Source organism: Chrysemys picta, chromosome 3 (assembly GCF_011386835.1).
Source record: "Chrysemys picta bellii isolate R12L10 chromosome 3, ASM1138683v2, whole genome shotgun sequence".
Classification (NCBI taxonomy): domain Eukaryota; kingdom Metazoa; phylum Chordata; order Testudines; family Emydidae; genus Chrysemys; species Chrysemys picta.
The window spans coordinates 74,258,728-74,280,858 of NC_088793.1; the positions used below are offsets into that span (position 1 = coordinate 74,258,728).

The 22,131-nt window shown below is 41.1% G+C and overlaps 1 protein-coding gene across 4 annotated transcripts in view; it reads left to right on the top strand.

The window, feature by feature from the left end:
• Positions 1-535: 535 nt before the first annotated feature.
• Positions 536-22,131, top strand: part of MANEA (mannosidase endo-alpha) — a 32,303-nt gene continuing 10,707 nt past the window's right edge. Inside the window, exons 1-5 of one of the 4 annotated variants that reach the window (XM_065588214.1) lie at positions 536-808; positions 4,597-4,638; positions 4,920-5,509; positions 11,429-11,538; positions 19,761-19,837. In XM_065588214.1, the coding sequence (XP_065444286.1) occupies positions 4,963-5,509; positions 11,429-11,538; positions 19,761-19,837 (734 nt within the window). In that variant the 5' untranslated portion in view covers positions 536-808; positions 4,597-4,638; positions 4,920-4,962. Of the gene's footprint in view, positions 809-957; positions 1,361-1,878; positions 2,776-4,596; positions 4,639-4,919; positions 5,510-11,428; positions 11,539-19,760; positions 19,838-22,131 lie in introns of those variants that run through there. The other 3 variants (XM_005301149.5, XM_024102449.3, XM_042857596.2) reach the window with 3 other exon arrangements.

Sequence of the window (22,131 nt, forward strand, 5' to 3'; positions counted from 1 at the left end):
ATGATTTTAAACAGCAACAAATCGTTTAAAATAAAGAATTTTTGAGGATTGTAGGGGTTTATAAAATATTTCATGAATCAAGTCTCCTTTACTAGCTTAATACATCATTTCAGATCTGCCTTGTTTAGGCATTCGGCTATATGGTGCCTGTCCAAACCCAGCCCTGAAAAGCCGCTGCTCAGACCTACCGTCCTGCTGGAAGGGAAGAAGCCCCGCTCACCCTATTTGGGGTAACTCTTAACCCCTCTGCCCCTGCCTGCTTGCCACTGCCTCTTTACCTCATCCTTCACCCAGGCTGCAACCCTGTCCCTGATTTTGTCCAACCGCATGAACCTCTCCCCTTCCCCGGCCGCACGTGTTTGAACAGCCCGTGAATGCAATTCACCGCCCACTGCACAACTTTGGCAGTTTCCCCTCCCTCCACCCTTCGCAGCAGGGAGCACGTTCGGAATCCCAAGTGCGGGCACAGTGAGGGCAGAGGAGGAGTCAGCAGATATTACCGCGCATGCTCAGCAGCCAACTCTGACGCTACCGGACTCCCTCGTCTCTTCGGGGAACGCGCTCATTTCAGGGCAGAGGCTTCGCCGGTAGCTACTGCGCATGCTGAGACGTCTGAGCATGCTCAGTAGCAGTTTAGGGACCAAAACCCGAACTGACTTGACTCAGCCCATGATCACCCCGCAGCCTCAACTGCCCCAGCAGGCCTCGGTGCGGACACCAACTGCCTCGCGCCCGCGAGTAGCCGCTAGGCGGAGCGCTGCTGCTTCGCTTTCCCCAAGCTGTAGGGCCGCGCCCCCGCCTTCGACTGGTGAGTAAGGGGGGCAGCCTCCAAAGTACCCGCCTCCCCCCTTCACACCCCCGGGCCCCTGCTCGCAGCGCCGCTCCGGACTGGGGGCCCCATGCTCGGCCCGGCCGGGGGGGGGGGGCGTGCGCAGGCAGCAGTGACGCTGGTGGGGAGCGGGTGCCGGGGGGCGGCTGCTCCGACCCAGTCCCTGCGCGCTCCTTTTGCGGGCTGTGGCTGGCCTGCGAGTGAGGAGGGCGCACAGCGGAGTGTCACCTGCCCCCCCCCGGCCAACATTTTTGGGCCGGACCCGCGCCTGGACGTGCCTGTGCTGGGACCCGGGGCCTGTCTGTAGCGCCCGTCGCCACAGGGGCTCAGGCCCACAAGCGTCAGGTATCCTCCGTGGCCCTGAGTCCGCCTGACGCTCCCTGCTGGGCTTACAGCCCCACGTTGCTGGGTTTTGTTTTGTTGTTTAATTTAAATGTTTGTATCACTCACGTTGGTGTGCGAGAACCACGCGAATCAAGGGGGAAGCTGGCACACTGTGCGGAGGAAACTGAAAATGGCTCTTAAGCTAAGGTCCGATTAGTCCCAAATGTACATAAACTGGCAGAACCAGCCGGCAGTTTCTCTCTTTAAACCCTCTTAGTTGTAACGGTTTTAAGTGGGGTAATGCCGTAGATTCTCCATCAGTGGCAATTTTTAAATAAAAGTCGGATTTTGGACGTTCTAGTTCAAAGAGGATTTAACATGGGCCTAGCATTTGCTGAATTAGCTAAGGGGGGCAGACTAGGTGATCATGGTGGTCCCTTCTGCCTTATAATCAATGAATTTATTGAAGCCTTTGCAGGACTGGGACACTACCATGTCTAAATACAATAAAATATTTAGCATTGATGGATCCTTGACATTTCTGCCATTATTTGCTCTAAAAATTCAGGACGGGTTAATCAAAAATAAGGTTCGCATTCTGTCTACGGTATAAAAATAACTTTGTTTAAATATGTTTGAACCCAACGATGTTATAGCCTTTTGGCATGGAAGGAGGGAGGAGAGGGGAGGGGAACTGGATGGAACCGAAAGAACCGTGTTATGATTATATTATGACTTGTTTAATTGTTTTAGACAGAGAAATGAAAATATGGCTCTCTCTCCTACACAAACAAACCACTGTTGTTTTTTCAGTTTGTGTCATCAAAACCTACTCAGTGGAGCACAAAGATAAAATTGCCAATGACTGGTTTCAGCTGCGGTGCTGAAGTTCAAGTAATCACAGATACCATGCAAATGAAAATTGATCTCATGATACTACTAGTTTCAGAGTCATAGACTCTTCCAGGAGGAACAAGTTAGGCAATATTTAAATGAATATGAAAAACAAGCTGAAAAAAATCAGAACTTTCAGACCTTATTTTTAATGCATTTTTTAATCCACATATTTATGAGACAAAAAAGATTATGCTTGAGAGTTATTAAAAAGGGGTAAAATTACATTAACCTTGAAGGAACAAGACCCATGGATTTCCTCTCAGGATGAGAGGCAAGAATTAGTAATATGAAAGCCATATGGAAATTATTATTGCAGGACACAAATGGTGGTAGAGGAAAAAGTGGCTTTTATGTCTGCAGTCTCTAAAGATTTGGTAAAAAGTAGCTTTTTCATATATAGGAATTTAGAAAGCTGTGAGTAAAGTAGATATGTAAGGGTTTTAGAGAAATAAAGACTAGTGAAATATGGATTACACAATCATGCACATGGAAAATGTCAGATTTTACAGAGTCCTTATGGAATGAGAGATGTTTCAGTATCTTTATCTATAGTAGGAGTAGCTAAATTGGTAGATTTCAAATATTTTGAGTCCCATATCTAAGCCCTACTCCCCAGACCAGGAGGAAGAAACTGGAACAACTCTAACAAATGTTTTGAGACTTCAGGAGTTGAGCCACCAATTTTGTTTCAAGTTAAACTCAGTTGCCTACATTACTGACAACAGGTAAAAAATAAGTTAATGTGTTCAGCTGCATTCCAAGGCAAAATGCATGATAATTAGGCTTGGTAGAATTCAATTTTTATTTTATAATTTCAACAGATAATATTGACTGCTTCCTTTTTAAGTATTTTTTATTTTAAATTCTTCACAATTGCGCATGTTGGGATGGGTTTTAAGCATTTTTTTGTCAATTTTTAGAGATTTAAAATTTCACAGTTGAGAAATTATGGGCAGGTCAGAAAGTAGGGAGGGCCTGACAATTATTTAATAACAGTGGAAGTTGACATTTTAAAAGTTAAAGCTTTATGACAATTAAAATACAAATTGTCAACATCATGTGTCAATACACAAAGTAAATATCATTACAACAACTTAAATGAACTTAAATAAATTGCAGAAGCAGTTTAAATCCCATGGATTTACCAGTGATAAAGTATCCTCTTGAAACAGTGCAGAAGGGTTCATTTACAAGTTGAACAGCCATTTTCACTGATAAAGACCTGTGACGGAGTTGTCTATATAACAGTTAATGATCAGTTGCCAAGTTTGTTATGATGTCTCCAAGTTCCAGTTAGGATCCCGGGGCCATTGAGCAAAGCATTGTACAAATCCATACAATAAGAGGGTCGTGTCCCAAGCTTACAATCCAGAGTCTGAAATTTGTATGTTTACTCCTGTGGGAATTCTGCGCCAAAAACCTAAATTCCGTGCACAGTGTTTTAAAATTTTGCATATCTTATCTGTCAATATAATGCATTATAATCATACCGGTTTCAGTTATTTTGAAATAAACCAAAATATCTGTCAACAAGTATCTCTGTTACAATACAGATGACAAAAAGATTCAGGAAATGTTTTTTGACAAATAGATTCCTTACCAGGCTTATTAATACAGAACTTTGCATAATAATTCATTTAAACTACAATACAGAAACTTATTTCCCACACCCCTTATCTGCACCCCTCAGAAGAAGTGCAAAGGTCTTTGCTTGGGGGAGTCAGGGGTAATGAGCGAGAGGGAAGTAATTTTTGGAAAGGCGCCTGGAAGTGAACCTGGAGGATTGTTGGGTGTGAGTGGGAGAAGTATGGAACATTTTTTTGGGAGGAGGGAGGATTGTTAGGGAATTGGGGTGCCTCCCCCAGGCAGACCCTGGCTGACCTCTAGCCTCTCCCATTCAGTCAGGCACATCTGCCTCTGTCCCCGTGTGTACCTGCACCCTCCACTCAGCCACCTCCTTACTCCTGTCCCCATGTGTCGCTGCACCCTTCTCCCCACATCCTATCTGTCCCTGCACTGCCACTCAGCTACTCCTTTGATCCCATGTGGCCCTCCACTCCCATTAAGCTCCTGGCTCAATGCTGTCCCCCCAGTAGTTCCTGTGCCCCTGCCCCAGTCTGTCTCCCCCAATACTTCTGAACCCCAGTCAATGTGACCCCCAGCAGCTCTGGGTGGCCTGCGGTCTGTCACCCCTCAATATGCCGTGCCTCTTCACCTGTCCCCACGGGCAGGGGGCTGTGAGGAAAGCATCCTCTCTGGGACTGACTGCTCTAGCCCTGAGCTGGCTGCTCTCTCTTTTGGTGCTATAGCGGCCACTGGTGAGTGTAATTGCAGTGCCTCTTCAGCAGAATGTAGTATTTTACAAAGGGGGAAAAATCTACAGGAGACATGAATTCTGTGCATGCACAGTGACATAGAATTCCCCCAGGAGTATCAAGTGCACAAAATAAAAAATCACAGCTATATTATGGTGTTTCTGTCAGTGACACAGGGTAAGCACAAAGCAGTGGCTTGGAAATAATGTAACCAGAATTCCCATTTCATAGGGTTTAGTGGCAGCTTGGGAAAACCAGGAAGCCAGTTGAAAGGTAGGATGTTCCTTAAAATGTATAATCCTTGGATGCTGTAAAGCTTCACTTCATGGTTCACTAAAACATGTCTGCATGTTCTTTGAGAATGTATGTGTTGATTTTGTCGTCTTTTTCCCAGCAAAGGCGATATGTACAAGAGTATGCAAACATAGTGTATTTTTAGAAATTAGTTATGTTTATTCCTATATCTCTTATTTAGAAATTTTATGAAGAGTTTAATATTGTTGAATTGATAGGTGACAAGAAATCTGATTTAAAAATATTTTTTTCTTGACCAGTTGTAGCTGGAAACCTGTTGTTTGGACGTTGAACTATGACATCATGGCAAGATTTCACAGAAGAACGTGCATTATTTTGTTGCTTTTTATTTTATTCATTTGCTCCATGATGATGGCTTTGAAGACTCTGAGACCTGACAGAGCTGGTTTTGGGGATCCATTTGGACTTGGTCTCTTACCGGAACTTCAACGGACAACACTCTTGGAAAACAAACACAGTCCCCTAACTGCTGCCAGGGGGGATAGCGTAACACACACCAATAATTTGCACACTGTTGCATTGAATAGCATTAAAACATCTATGGCCTCTGTAAGAAAGATGGAAGAGGAATTGCCTTCCCCTAATTATAACTTTCATGTGTTCTACTACAGCTGGTTTGGGAATCCACAATATGATGGTAAATATATTCACTGGAACCATCCACTGGTGCCACATTGGGATTCCAAAATTGCAAACAATTACCCAAAGGGAAGACACAATCCTCCAGATGATATTGCATCCAGTTTTTACCCTGAACTTGGAACTTACAGCTCTAAAGACCCTTCTGTCATAGAAGCCCACATGCAACAAATGCGTTCAGCCTCTGTTGGTAATAAATGTTTGTTTATTTTTGGCATAGTAGTCATTTGTTTGACCTCAGATACTTGAGTGAACAGAACTGTTCACCTCCTTTGTTTTCTCTAGATATTGAAATGTAAGGGGACTTTGGTATTTTCTTTTTGTGTGCACAGGAGATTTGTGTCAATGATAACTTCATGAGAACTTCTGTTTTTAACAAGTGACTTTGTACTTTATGTTCAATCCCTAACTTAGTCTCTCGTCTTCCAAGCTGCTTCATACAGATAGACCTGTTCAGAGCAGATGCAGGATTGGGGATTGCAGATATATCTATAGCTGTTTAGATGAAGGAATTTTATATTATTTGTTTACTTGTTTAACAGTACTCTGTGTGTAGTGTATAAAATAGAAAGATACAGATATAGGCATTTTTGTAGTAGATATGACGTCTATCAAGTAGAGAAGATCAGTGCTAGATGTTTCTGTAATGGTTCTCAGGCAGACTTGCTTGTATTTACCAGGGTGTCAGCTCCCTCACATCTTCAGCCTTCAGAGTAGCAGCCGTGTTAGTCTGTATCCGCAAAAAGAAGAACAGGAGTACTTGTGGCACAAGAAGTGGGCTGTAGTCCACGAAAGCTTATGCTCTAATAAATTTGTTAGTCTCTAAGGTGCCACAAGTACTCCTGTTCTTCTATCTTCAGCCTGTTAGCCACCCAAACAGTCTCTCCAGACTCGGCCTTACTTTTCCTAGTTTAAAAATAGGTACACCCCAGTCCACCCCTTTGAAGCAGTCCCTTATCCACTGAATACTTACAGAAATCCTAGGTTTGCTGCCTACAAGGGGATAGTGTACACACCAGCTTCTGTGATCGTACTCAGAATCAGTACCTTGGTTAATATCACAGCACTGAACTACATTTATAATGAAAACAACATAAGTTTATCAAATGTTCAAGCGATAATGACTAAAGATAATGGAAACATAAGGTCACATATAAAATAATTACAAACCACTTTCTAGAGACTAAATTTAGCATACTAACTTCCAGTCTAAATAAGTTTCTCACACCCAAAGTCTCTTGCAGAGTCTTCCACCAAGGTAAGAAGAGATCCTGGTTTCATAAATGTAACTGTGTCTTCTGTTTATATCTTACATGCAGGGTAAAGCTGTGTCTTTTTGCCTTTTCCTTCTGTTCCCCAAAGTTCATTGTCTGTCCCTGGACAGACAGTGTACTGCCTCCCTGTTGATTTTTAGATCCCCCCATTGTCTTTGTAAATGACTCTCCATTGCGTTAACTTACAGTGCTTAATTTACATGCTAGAGAGACTGGTGAATAGGCATCCTTTGACAGAAAACTCCATTTATCAACTCTGCCTCGACACAGATCTTAAAACATATATACTTACACTCCTTATATAGTATCTGTCTAGAAGTTTCACAACAATATTATTGACCAACATGATTGATCCTGGCTTTCATTTATGATTTCACACGATGTTCTTTGGTGAACCAGAATGTATGTACCAGGATCAGTGTATTGTAATTGCATTGCCAGTTGGCATTGAAGCGTTTGAGTCACAGTTTCAGAGGCTGGTTCAAGAAATCCCATAATAGACAATTATGGAATAACCTGTCCACAGAGGAACATTCTAGCCAACCACTATCACCTAATAATTGTTTTATGCCCTGATTTATGAGGGATTATATCCCTTGTACAATTTTCCTCCTGTACTTTGTAACTAAGGAAATTCTTACTATCCATATACATGTCCAATGCTTCTTTGAAATTTGTTAAGCTCTTGACAACATTAATGCCTGGTAGAATGGGTTGTACTGTAGGCTAATTGTTTAATTTTTTTAAACTTATAGACCAGTATTTCCTTTATCTCTTAAATTTAAAATTTATTAATGTGATTCATTGTTTGTCCCCAGTTTTTATATTAAATGAGAGGGAGAACATAAATAGGAGCACTCAGCTTAACTTTTCTATGCCATTCTTCATTTTATATACTTCTATTATAGCCCTTCTTATTTATTTCTTCTGTAAACTAGGCAGTCATAATCTTTTCTGTTTTTCCTCTTTTGGATTTCTTTTTATGCTTCTAATTATTTTATCATATGCATCTGGACCCCCTTCTGTTTCTACAGATATATTATTTGACCAGACCTGACCACAGTATTCAAGGTGAAGACTTACTGTCAATTGGTATAATGCCATTATAATGTTTTCATTAATATTTTCTATCCCAATCTTCATACTTCCTAACATTGTTAGCTTTCTTGACCACAGCTACATATTGAACAAAGATTGATATGTTCATATCAGTGATGGGTTTTTTTTGTTTTTTAAGAAACTTAAATTTCCTGTTGTTACTAACACTGGGACAGTTCCATTGGTGTTAGCAACAGTGAGAGCACTAGTGTGGGCAGGTTGCTGCTGACATTGTAAGCACAGTGGTGTTTTCTCTCACTGGCAAAGTGATTAAAACACTTGCAACAATTATCACCTTGTTTACAGTTTTATAAGGTATAATCCGTTAAGCTTCAGGCCATAATCTTTACCTCCAGTAAAGCTGAATTGGTGGAGAACATTAGGAAGAAATTCCTGGTGTAGACAAGATTTGATGCATTCTTCTTTTTGCCGAGTAATAACAGTTGATTTAGGACTCAGCAGTGTGTGTGAGTAGTTTAAATTATTTCTTTCAGTGTACATTGCTGATACACCTATATAAGGTTCCTCTGAATTTTATCTTGGTTCTGTCTAGTCTTGACTATCTCAAATAATTTCATTTTATTTCAGAGTTCACTTGCTTTTGTGGATCCTTAATTGCTACAATAAACATCAGTCCTAGTATGGATGTTTGGGATACTGTTCACCTTTTCCTGTGCTGCAGAACTGACCATTATTCCCATTATTTGTCTCTTAGACAGTTTCTAATCCATCACAGTACTTTACATCTGGCCTTAGTTTTCTTACTAGCCTTTTATGTGGGCCTTTACGCTTTCAAACAGACTTAGTTAAATAAATTGGTTTAACCAGTTCTATTATCCACTATTCTGGTGGTGTGGTCAAGGAATTCTAGAAGATTGGAGAGGCAGAATTTTCCTTTACAAGGTTCGTCCTTATCACATGGTTCTGCTAGATATTTTATAACTCTTTATTTCAATTAATTTATCTGGTTCTGAAGTGTATCTCACTAGTTTATAATGCATGGGTATGCCTAATAGGTCCAACTTTTGCTATCTTCCATCAGTGTCTGATTTTAGTGAGATTGCGCTGCTAACAAAAATATTCAATCACTTGAACCTTCAATTCTGTCAGATCTGTGGAATGAGTACCAGGTTCTAGTGGCTTGCTGCTATTTACTTTTTTTAGTTTGTTCCTCCCTTTGCCACTTCAGTCTCCAAGAGTACTTCTCTTTTTTACCTGTGAAGAGAAGATCTGTAGTAAGTATCTTCTTAACAACCTCTGGGGTGAAAACTAATACAAAAATATAAATCAGAGCAGTGCAGAGAAGCTGTCTTTTTCCTCAGTTGTTCCCTATGTGCCTTAACATCCAGTGCACCCATTGATTCTTTGCAGGCTTCCTGTTCCAGGTGTATTTTGATAATTTATTATTCTTATATGCTTATCTATGTGCTCTCCTCATGCCCTTTTACTTTCCATCTTAAATTTTTCTTATCATATTTATCCTTTTCTATTGGTTTCACTTGAGCTGGATTTCTCTTATTTCTATAACATGACCATTGAACCATACTGGATTTATTTTGTTTTCCATTTCTTCCTTTTTTTATTTAGCACCATGCAAGTGTCTTATGATGGAATTACTGTATACTCATTATCCTCCACGATTTTCTCAACCATGTCCCAACTTGATATCTGACCAATTTATGTGCAGGTAGTTGCACGTTGTATTATTCCTATTCTATTAGATTTTGTTGCTGGTTCAGTCTCCTAAATGTCATGCTCTCAAATATCATTTTCTGAGCTTGGAGGTTGGTAGTATGTTCCTACTTGTACTTGTATTTTTATGTTTGTGATTAGTTTCCATACACATTCTTCTGTAAAGTCCTCTTCACTCAAAATTTTCTCTCATTAGAGTGTATGAAATCTTTTAGATATAGTACCCACTCTCCCACTTATGTGAACTGTCATTCATGTATAATTACTTTAATACCTGGCTGTAAATCCCAACAGTTGTTGTCCTACTGCATTTCAGAAATATATATTATTTCAAAGTTCTGTTCCAGTGCAAGTCATTGTTTGCTAATGTATTCTGTCTCAGCTTCTCTGATACTTTTTACAATATGCATATCAGATGTACTTTTTTAAAGTAACGTGGCATTTTTCTCGAATTTACAAATAAGTTATTTGGGGAAGGTATATTTGCTTCCTTTGACTTATTTTCATATTCAGCAGCAACTAGTGCCATATTTCTCTGTCAATTAAAAATATAGGGCATTTTTCCTGAGACTTATAACTCAGGAATAATTTCATTAACCTTTTTTCCTTTTTTTTTTCAAAAGGATTCTGTATCATGACTGTTGGTTTTTTATTGAGAAAGCAAGAACTAGAAAAACCTGAAAGTGTAGTCTTTTAAGTGTTTAGTACAGTTGGATGGACAAGACAGGAAAAGGAGATTGCTGTTGCATTGGGGTCTGAAATTGAATTGTTTCAAGATAGTGCTACTGGCAATCCTGTTTGTGGACTTGTAGAATATGCATATGCTATGTATTTTCCTCCCGGGGAAATCCTGGACTACTGGCAATCTTATTATACTGTCTGCTTCAATTTGACTTATTTCTTAAGGAATCTGTCTAAAGTCTAAAAGTTGTTTTTGTTATTGAAAAGAAAAAGGCTCTTCAGATGGACCAGAAAACATTCCTCTGCTAGATTCTTGTGGGAATTTTCTAGGTTATTACCTTATAATTTCTTGATTTAGTCATCATAAATTTTCATTTAAACTTTAGCCTGGATACCAGTAGTCAGTGATTTATACAGAACTATGCATAACCCATGCATTAACTGAGTCTTATAATAGTGGCATAACTTAATTGTCATGAGATAGTGGGCCTGCTCTAATCCCATTAAACTCCAGAAGCTTTGCTATTGTCTTTAATGGGAACAGAATGAAATGATCCAGTGATTATATGTCAGTGTTAGCGTTTCCAGTGGAATTAAAATTTTACTTGCATTTCCATAAAATACACAATGCTATTCAAAATGGTTTTAAAACATTAAGTACAGGAATAAATCTTATTGAAAAGACTCTTGTGCCAAATCAATTTATGGCTATTTTTTTGTAAGTATGTAATGTTGTTTTCAGATCTTTGTTGTCTATGGACCATATGATTTATGGTCCACTGGCTGTGTCTACAAAGTTAGACCCATGTGCCATCCTTTTCCTTGATCTAAAGGCAACCTGTGACAGTCGGTCAATAAGAATGTGGTGCAGAGATCATGGGTAGTGTAACCTTTATGTAATAACTAAGGCTTTTAGTTAGTAAATATACTGTTGCATTTAACATCACTCAGAGGAATGGAGGGGAATTGTACAAGGCACTTAAAATTCCACCATGGCTATTTCTGTACCTTGCTTATTTGACAATCTGCATACAATTATAACGTTGGTGTGTACATCTGCAGTAATTGCATAGTCAAATTAGATGTATAGCTGCATTTGAAAGCCTTGCCCTTCACTTATTTCATTTAAAAAAAAATTCAAACCATACTTATATATTGTTCTTGGCTGTAAGAAGTATTTGCATATATTTTTTATCAAATGCCAATCTTACTCAGAAATGACAATTATTCAGTTAGCTGTATAAACTGTTATACATTAACATGATATTTATAGCTATCATGTACACACTTCTGTTTCTTTAAACTTTTAGTAGGCATAATGTTGTTTTTGGTGGTATAACTCAAGCTCATATTTTATATCTTAGGTGTCATAGCCCTTTCATGGTACCCTCCTGGTATGGCTGATGAAAATGGGGAACCTGGTGAAGATTTGGTGCCTGTTATTTTGGATAATGCACATAAACACAATCTAAAGGTATAGTAATTTTAAAGTATTCATATTCAGTACATCTCTAGATCAAATGTACAGATATATGTTCATAAACTATATAATTAGTTCTCTTTTAACGGTTGTATATATTTTGGATTTAAACAGACTTAAAGCATTATTTTTCATGTAGCGTGGCATGTAGAGAATTTCAAAGTGAATTGTTAGTAATTTGGCTTTCATGAAACTAGACCGTTTATCTTGATTTTTAAGGTGCTTTATCTGTGTTCATTCCTTCTTGTGGGTTTTCTTTTCACTTACCTTTTGAAGTCATTGTATAAATGTTCTAAGAATTTTAAATTTTCTTTTGTGAATTTGTACCACCTATTTTAAGAGGTCTGTAATAGAGTTCAATTCATAGGAACTCCTTAAATGACTTATTTAATTGTAATATTATAGTGATGAGTAATATAATTTAAGATAGAATAAAGCATTAGACTTACTTTAAACTACAATTAATGAAGTTGGGTGTTTTTTTTTTTTTTTTTAAAGCTCTTTCTATAGTCAAATAACTCAGTCCCTTTTTTTTTTTTTTTTTAATTGATGGAAGCAGCATTGGTTCACTTTCTACAATAGTAACCCAGAACCTCTAGTTTAAATAAAAATTGGCTTTTTAAAAAGAAAAAGTGCTAGAAAACACTAATTTCTACAAGAAGTATTTTAATAACTTAGTACTATGACTGCAACAACTTTTTAATAACTCTTTAATATTATCCTTTTTAAGAAAACAAACCCTGTATGAACAGAATGTGCTTGGACATTCATGAGTTAAATGTGGATCCATTTCCACAAATAGCCTGTAGGCTAGTGGAAGCAGTATGTGTTAAAGCAGGGGTGGAAATTGTATGGCAGGCCATGAATGCTCACGAAATTGGGGTTGGGGTATGGGAGGGGGTGAGGGCTTTGGCTGGGGGTGTGGGCTCTGGGGTGGGGGCCAAAAATGAGGCATTCAGGGTGCAGGAGGGGGCTCTGGGCTAGGGCAGGGGAGTGGAATGCAGGGTGAGGGTTGAGGGCTCAGGCTGGGTGTGCAGACTCTGAGGTTGGACTGGGGATGAGGGGTTTGGGCTGTAGGAGGGTGCTCCAGGCTGGGACTGATAGGTTCAGAGGGTGGGAGGGGGATCAGGGCTGGGGCATGGGGGGGGGAAGGGTGCCTCAGGGGTGCTGGCTCTGGGCGGCGCTTGCCTCAAGCGGCTCCGGAAGCAGCGGCATGTCCCCTCCTACACGGGGGCGCGGCCAGGCGGCTCTACTGCGTGCTGCCCCATCCGCAAGTGCCGCCCCTGCAGCTCCCATTGGCCATGGTTCCCGTCCAATGGGAGCTGCGGGGGCGGCACTTAGGGCAGGGGCAGCATGCGGAGCCCCCTGGCTGCCCCTATGTGTATGAGCTGGAGGTGGGACATGCCACTGCTTCTGGGAGCCGTGCGGAGTGCCCCCCGACCCTGCTTCCCAGATGGAACACTGGAACAGGGCGAACCCCAGACCCCGCTCCCCAGCGGGAGCTCGAGGGCCGGATTAAAACGGCTGGCAGGCCAGATCCAGCCCTTGGGCTGTAGTTTGCCCACCCCTGTGTTAAAGTAATGGAAACAAATTGACTTCTGAATGATCAGTATAAACAGTATCTCCACCAATAGATGCTTACGTATCTTTATCTTAGTGAAAAGAAGAACAGGAGTACTTGTGGCACTTTAGAGACTAACAAATTTATTAGAGCATAAGCTTTCGTGGACTACAGCCCACTTCTTCGGATGCATATAGAATGGAACATATATTGAGGAGATGTATATACACACATACAGAGAGCATAAACAGGTGGGAGTTGTCTTACCAACTCTGAGAGGCCAATTAATTAAGAGAAAAAAAAAACTTTTGAAGTGATAATCAAGCTAGCCCAGTACAGACAGTTTGATAAGAAGTGTGAGAATACTTACAAGGGGAGATAGATTCAATGTTTGTAATGGCTCAGCCATTCCCAGTCCTTATTCAAACCGGAGTTGATTGTGTCTAGTTTGCATATCAATTCTAGCTCAGCAGTCTCTCGTTGGAGTCTGTTTTTGAAGTTTTTCTGTTGTAATATAGCCACCCGCAGGTCTGTCACTGAATGACCAGACAGGTTAAAGTATTCTCCCACTGGTTTTTGAGTATTTTGATTCCTGATGTCAGATTTGTGTCCATTAATTCTTTTGCGTAGAGACTGTCCGGTTTGGCCAATGTACATGGCAGAGGGGCATTGCTGGCACATGATGGCATATATCACATTGGTAGATGTGCAGGTGAACGAGCCCCTGATGGTATGGCTGATGTGATTAGGTCCTATGATGATGTCACTTGAATAGATATGTGGACAGAGTTATGTGGCATCGGGGTTTGTTACAAGGATAGGTTCCTGGGTTAGTGGTTTTGTTCAGTGATGTGTGGTTGCTGGTGAGTATTTGCTTTAGGTTGGGGGGTTGTCTGTAAGCGAGGACAGGTCTGTCTCCCAAGATCTGTGAGAGTAAAGGATCATCTTTCAGGATAGGTTGTAGACCGATGGATTGCTCTCTAACACCACATTTTACAGGCCATTATCCTCTGATCCCACTGAGGATTACCTAAAGAAACTACACCATCTGCTAAAAAAAGACTTTGAAAGAGAGAAAAATCAACAGATCCTATGACTGTTATTTCCCTACCTAATTCACGGTCTGTTTTGGTCAATTTCACAGTCATAGGATTTTAAAAATCATAAATTTTCATGACTTCAGATATTTAAATCTGAAATTTCACAGTGTTGTAATTGTACTGGTCCTGACCCAAAAAGGAGTTGGGGGGAGTCACAAGGTTATCGTAGAAGGGGTTGTACTGATACCCTTACTTCTGCACTAGTGTTGGCGGTGGCACCACCTCAGAGCTGGCTGGCCAGAGAGCGGCAGCTGCTGGCTGGGAGCCCAGCTCTGAAGGCAGAGCTGCCACCAGCAGCAGCACAGAAGTAAGGATTGCGTGGTATGGTATTGCCACCCTTACTTCTGAACGGCTGCTGGCTGGGGACCCGGCCGGTAGCCACCACTCTCCGGCTGCCCAGCTCTGAAGGCAGCGCAGAAGTAAGGTTAGCAATACTGTGATCCCCTTAAAATAACTTGTGACCCCCCCCCCCCCCTTTTGGGTCAGGACCATCAATTTGAGAAACGCTGGTCTCCCCCATGAAATCTATAGGGTAAAAGCACACAAAAGACCATATTTAATAGGGGGAGACCAGATTTCATGGTCCGTGACGTGTTTTTCGTGGCTGTGAATTTGGTAGGGCCCTAGTTATTTGCAAGGGAGATTCAAGTTATGTGCATTTTATCAATCCCAAAGGTAAGATAAAAGTAGAATAATAACTCATTGAAGCTGGCAAACATGGAGCCCAAGCGTTTCTTTGCCTAATTTAAGGAAAGCTATGTTGTTCTTCCAGTCTAGGTTTTTTTTATTATTATTATTTCAGTTGGGTATTGGATTTTGCATGTTTGGATTTTATTCTGAAGCTTGGCTTTTTAGGTGGTGTGGTTATTTCTTTTTATTTCATTTAAAGTAAATAAACATAATGCCATTTAAGTGGTTAACACATCTTTTGTGTCCTTACACTACATTTTTAATAAAGTGTGTCACTCTTGTATTGTAGCCAAATGTGTTTTCCATGCTAAAATATTATTACTAGTCAAGGTAATTTTTTACCAAATATCAGTTCACATTAAATGTTTATAAGTTATTAAAGTCAGTGTTGTTCAGTGGTTAAAGGGGACATGGAGCCAGGACTCCCCGGTTCAATTCCTGGGTCAGTCTCTGACTTGCTGAAGTATGCTGGTCAACTCATCATTGCCTTTCTGTTTGTGTCTTTCTCTCCCTGGGTCCTCCTATCCATTTTAAAGTAGGGTAAAATACATTACATTTTGAACACCTCTGTGATGTAAGTATGTCGATAACATAGTTTGAGATGCTCTGAAAGATACTGAGAAAAGCAGACTTATACGCCTCAAAAAGCTGTTGGCACCTCTTCAGATGCCATGTGCCATCAATTCCCTTGTGAAATTAAAACCAAATCCTATGAGCTACGCTTCCAGAAGCTGTTTTTAATTCACTTCTTTTAACTGTGTGCCTTGAATGATTCATAGAAATAATTATCGACAAAAAACCCCCTCTGCGTCCAGTATCAGTTAAATGATAGATTGGATTAACTGAAATGAGTAGTTTTAGTGCAACTTTAGGGTTGAGAAATAACTGTTTAAAAGTCAGAGAACATTAGTTTGGCCACATTGGATATTCTGACTAGATTATTTTATTGTATAGATTATTTAATCTTTCATTAGGAAGGCTGGAACTGAGAACACAAGTTCTCTAAAAATATTATCTATGCAGGATTCTCACTTGTCAAATCTTGACTCCCTAGTCCAAGGCAGGCAGACGTTCCTAGCTCTAAAGGTTTCTTGGCCCCTTTGGTGAGTGGTAGTGCTATTGCACTGTGACCTTTGAAAATACTTGTGCATTTCTCGTACTTGGGAAGTATGCTGCCAGTTTTGTGTCTTGACTTTTGAGCCAGCTGACTCCACATGTTCTTAATAAATATTTGATGTTGGTTATGGCCTGCTTATAGAGGCTGGGAGTACATGTGCTTAGACAACTGGCTGCTCAAATACGCCACTTTGGAGTGTGTCAGAGGGCAATATATGACCCATTCATGTGGTGGTGATTCATCATGACTAAGGCTACGTTTTAGTCACCAATATTTTTAGGACAAAAATTAACGGCCTGTGACCTGTCCATGACTTTTAGTAAAAATACCAGTGAATAAAACTTGGGGGGGCTGCCTGCGGAGGGGGGGCGACGACGCTGATATGGGGGGAAGGGGCCTGGGTCGCGGCATGCGACCAGGGACCCCCATTGGTGCCTGGGGGGGGGGTTGGAGAGAGCGATTGATGGTGCCGGTAGGCTCCCTGCCAGGCTCTGCAACTCCCCCTCCCCTCCTTCCCACCCCCCACCCCTCCCCGGGCAGCAGCAGAATTTGGATGTGGGAGGGGGTTGGGGCACTGGACGGGGTGAGGCGGTCACCTGCAGGCACCATCACCACAGCTCCCATTGGCCACAGTTCCCGCTCTGGGCGGAGGCAGTGTGCAGAGCTGCCTTGCCACGCCTCCACCTAGCAGCTGAGCGAGGGGGGTGTCGCTGCTTCCGGGGAGCCTCCCAGGTAAGCACTGCCCAGAGCCTGCCTCACCCCGTACAGTGCCCCAACCCCCTGCCTCCTCCCAAACATAAACTCTGCTGCTGGAGATGGGGGCCTGAGACTGCCCTAGCAGCAGCCAGTGCACCTGGTGCAGGGCTGCCTGAACTGCTCCTGATCCAGATGCATCGGCCACTTCAGAAGTCACAGAAAGGGACAACCTCGCAGCCTTAATCATGACAAAACAACGTCAAGTCCTAGTTTGGCCTCCAAAGACATTTGAAATACATACAAACTGCAAAACATGGCTCAATTCAAAATGTTTCTGCCCTACAACAGAATCTGAGACACTGATGATGTGACAGAAAGAATATAGAAGAGCAAGCAGGTGACCGCTCAGATCATGCTATAAACATTGGGCCTTATGGTTGTAATTGTATTTTCATGGCCTGTCTTCACATGAAACCATGTCAGTAGATATTGAGATTGTGGTGGAAAGAAATATCATAGGGACTCTCATACTGTATCACATCTGTGTAATGATACACTCTGGTTCACTCTGGCTTTGTGGCACCTTAGAGACTAACACAAGTACTCCTGTTCTTTTTGAGGATACAGACTAACACGGCTGCTACTCTGAAATCTGGCTTTGTAGCAGTCTGAGGGTAATGGACATAAAGCTATAGCAAGACCCATAGCTGGGATAAGAGACCGCACCAAATTTACTCTTGTGCTGCTCTGTCCCCTTCCCAGCCTGCCACCTATTGTCATAAAGTGGCTGAGGGTCTTTTCTGTCCTAGCACACTACATCATTTTGAACCATAGATTAATGTAGCTATATGGAGCAAGTATCTCTTACTGAGACATAACCCTGGTATTATATCTATACTTTTAAGTACCCCTTATAGCCCAGTATTGGTATTACATATATGCTCATAACCCAGAATGTTAACACCCCTTTATCCATTTCCAGTTCTCTAAGGCTAAGTCTACACTACCCGCCTGAATCGGCAGGTAGAAATCGATCTCTCGGGGATCGAATTACCGCGTCTCGTCGGGACGCGAAAATCGATCCCCGAATCGACGCTCTTACTCAACCAGCGGAGGTGGGAGTAAGCGCCGTCGACGGGGAGCCGTGGAGGTCGATTTTTGCCGCCGTCCTCACAGCGGGGTAAGTCGGCTCCGATAGGTCGAATTCAGCTACGCTATTCGCGTAGCTGAATTTGCGTATCTTAAATCGACCCCCCCCCCCCCGTAGTGAAGACCTGCCCTAAGGTTTTTCTCTGTTATCTATGAGACTGCCCCAGTAGTTCATACCATGAAATAAAGTGAGAGATAGGAGATACTGTATTAGTATAAGAACTAGTCAAATAATGGAAAAGACTTAATAATAAAAAGCCCAAATTTGAGTTGCTGCTATTCGTTGTTCAGGAATATGCAGAAAAATGTTCACAAATTCTGGTTTCAGATTCATACCTTAAGTACATTATTTATCTGGTAACTATTTGTCATGTGTATGTTATTTATAATCAGCGAGAAGAAACAAAACCATATGAGCATTCTCTTGAATAGTGAATACTCAAAGTGAGCAACTTACAGACAACCAATAGTCTAAAAATTGCTCACCCAAAATATTTGGTGATGACTTAGGAAAGCTTAAATATGTTCTCAACTATCAGGAGTAGTTCACAAATGATGTGCAAAAAGACCCAAAATTATTTTTTGATTCAGTTACTACTGGTTGAACAGTTCTCTTCTGCATTAGGAAATATAAAGGTTGTAATGTATTATTCCCTAAAGTGTTAATGGATTAAAATTAAAATCAGGAAGTTAGCAGGAAAGAGATTAGCAGTAGCATTGGAATAATTTTTTTCTCAGTACCTATACTCAACGTCTATTCTTAGCACAGTGAATTTCATCTTCAATATTCTATTTTGCAAGCATCCTTGCAATTTGAATGAGAAAATGATTAGAGTTAAAGATGATAGACTTGTCAATAAACTCAGAATCATTATGCAAAAGAAATTATTTTCAATCTAAAGAGAGAAAAACAAGGTCATATAACAGTGTGTAACTAGAAGTACCCTTGTCAAGTATGATTTGCCTCTTTATTGGACTGAAGTAAAAAGAAATAATAGGACAATTGAGGGAAGCTTAACAATCCTAACAATTTAGTCCAGCAGTGTGTTTCACTTCAGTTTGTGAAAAAATCTTTGTAATAGTGACAAATTTCACTGGAGACTGGCTGAATATTGGTTTTATTATATGCATTTTACCTAAAAACTGCTTCTGAAAAACTGCCAGCAATGATTAATGTAAAAACATTCTTCCTTTTAATTGGGTAGTTGAAAACAATGGCGTTTAGTTTGAAGTGAGCTGAAGTTTATAGCATAAATAATTTCATAAGCCCCATTCCTGAAATAGCATTGGTAGTATATTAGATTTAGTGCCTAGGTATTTATTGCTGTTGATGAACCTATAAAACTCTAAATTAAAGGTAAACTTCTCACATTCTGCATTTTAAAATCTAATTTCTCACTGAAAGCTCTCCTTGGAGAAATATTATCTGTAACAACTGGAATATATTGTTGCTGTTTAGAAATAGAATACAGCTGATCAAAGTTTTTTATAATCAGCTTTGGAACTGTAAATAGATAATCTTTTAGTTAACTAGCTTAGAATACTCTCTATATTTATGTATTTTAGTAGTTTTTTCCCAACATGCTTATTACTTATAGTAGCTTAGAAAAGCAATCTTATATAAAACTAGTAATAAAGAGTAGGTGTATAGTTTTCTATTTTTTCATCGAATCTGTGTTGTTAATCTTGGCAGTCCAAAAATAGTGAGTCTTATTGAGTTAGTCTTCAGGAATAGTGGTCTTGAATAAATTACACACATAGCATTGTGGAGACTTTTCAAAATCCCTCTTTCTAGAGCTCTGTTGGTGTGCCTGATACTACTTAGACAAATAACACCAAATGGCTTTTATGTTCTGTAATGTTTTATAATCCATATTGCATTTATTGCATTTTCATTTTACAGGTCACTTTTCATATTGAGCCATATAAAGATCGAGATGATCACAGTATGTACAGCAATGTGAAGTACATTGTAGACAAGTAAGTGCTTTCTAAAATGTATGTATTTGGCATTATCACATGCTCTGATAGATATTTCTCAGCTATTGTGTGAACTCTTGAACTGTATATGGTATGACCTGATCTTGAGAGAAATGAAAGGGGCTGCTTTGCTTGTAACTGACTGACCTAGAACTCAGACACAAGGTATGCACATTTTAAAGTATTGGGACATGCATGTTATGTGGACATGCAATAAACAACTACATTTAAAATTTCTTCTTCTTTTAGTAGTTACACTTGTGCAGTCAACTCTTGGTGTTGGAGCACCAGTACATGGCCAGCAGAAACGTTTTCCCTCAGTGATACCCGTTGAGTGGCTTGAGTTCCCCCTGCTGCTGCATGCGTAGCCACTCCTAATCCCCCTCAGTTTCTTCTTAACTCCTGCAACAGTCATTGGAATTATGATCTATTCCAGAACAGTTGTTTCTCTCAGCCTTTGCGAACATAGTATGTATGTATATAATTAAGTCTAGTCTTTAGTGTTGTTAGGATAGATGTTAAGTTTTAGCTGTGTTATATAATAAAAATGAACTTCTTGTTTGTTTTTCCCATTTGGGGTTTTTTCTGTTCACGCTATCAAGGTATGCCCTGACCACTGGGTTTCAAGCTTTGTGCTTCTTGCTCCGGCCTAGGCCAGTGAGTGACCTACAAAATAGCTGCCTGAAGTGCTTTCGGGGAAGCACAAGTGAAGGACCAGTGCCAGATTTGCAGGGAGTTCAAGCTGAGGATGAAGGATAGGGAGAGAAGGCTGAAATTCCTGCTGATATACACGGTGCTCACCATTCCAGTCTGACTCTATGCCGAGTGCTGCAGCTTGAGTGAGAAGCGCACCTTCCACTTTATTGGAATCCCGGCACTGTTCTTCCTTGCCCATGCCAAGGAAGAAATACAAAGCTTTCAGAGAGATACCAGCCAGGAGATGGTCTCCACCCTTAGTCTGGTAAGAGGATCAAGAAGGAGTAGAGTAGTGTGCACCTGAAACCTAAGCACTTCTTCTCCAAATCAGTGCCTAAGTCAGAACAGTTGGCTTGGGTTCTGCAAGGAACACTGTTAGCTTCTTTGGCCCTGCAACAAGAGACCACCTCAGTGCCAGACGTTTGCAGCAGCAAAAACCTGTTCTTCTTCTTGGTGTTGGTGTCTCCTTTTTTACAGGTGTCTGGTCCTTTGGCGCTGCTGCCACTGATTCAACCTCCAGTAGTTCAGTTGCCTGCTTCCCGGACAGGTGGACCCTTGCAACTCTGTTATGATGGCATCACTGCTTTCATCGCCAGGCTCTCAACACTGGTCTCTGGCACTGACTGGATTGGCCCTGCCATCATCAGAAGAAGGGGAATCCTCATTGGACTCAAGGATGGGATCTTGCTTATCACAACCCTGAAGCAGGACCCGTCAGTCTCCGCACAGATCCTCTCTTTCCAACTACCCCCAGAACCCTTCAATTGGACCTGTCATTGGAATGTGGCCAGGATAGTGGGACCCTGCCCTGCATTAGTGGCCATTTTGGAACCTTTGCAGATTTCCCCCAGCTTCCAGGTATTCTCACCATACATACTCAGGACTTGTCTACACTTACAGTGTTGCTGTACCGCTACAGTTCTTAGTGAAGACGCTACCTATGCTGACAGGAGAAAGCCTTCCATCGACATAGCACTGTCTACACTGGGAGTTCAGCACACCCCTGAGCAATATAATTATACCGGCATAAGTTTGTAGCACTGACCAGGACTCAGTGCCCTCATCTAGAAGGCCTGAGTCTATGCACCAAGCAGCTCTGTCCCCAGAATCCAGCACTGAGTCCAGTATCGAGCATCAACAGGATGGTCTAGAATGGGAAAACGGCCAGTAGAAGAGGTTCTACCTTCTCAAGTCTTGGCTTCCTCTTTGGCCTCTCCAGATGAGGCCATTTCATCCAGCAAACTTCACCTCCTCTTGATGATTTGAGGTTTATCAGGAGTTATTAAAGAGAGTAGATATAGAGCCGATAAAGACTTTATGGCAGACTCCATCCTTTTTGCCGCCCACTTCTTAAAGGGCAGAAAGAAAGTAATATATACCCTCCCAAGGGTTTACCTTTATACTTGCCCACCTCTGGGCTCATTAGCTGTTGCAGTGGCTAATGAGAGAGAGTGACAGGAATACCAGCCTTCCACTCTCAAATCAAAAAATGCTAAGAGCTAGACTTATTCAGCAGAAAGATTTATTCAACGGAGGTTTGCAGTTGCATATCACCAACCAACCGGCTCTGTTGAGACAATATGATTTTAATTTGTCGG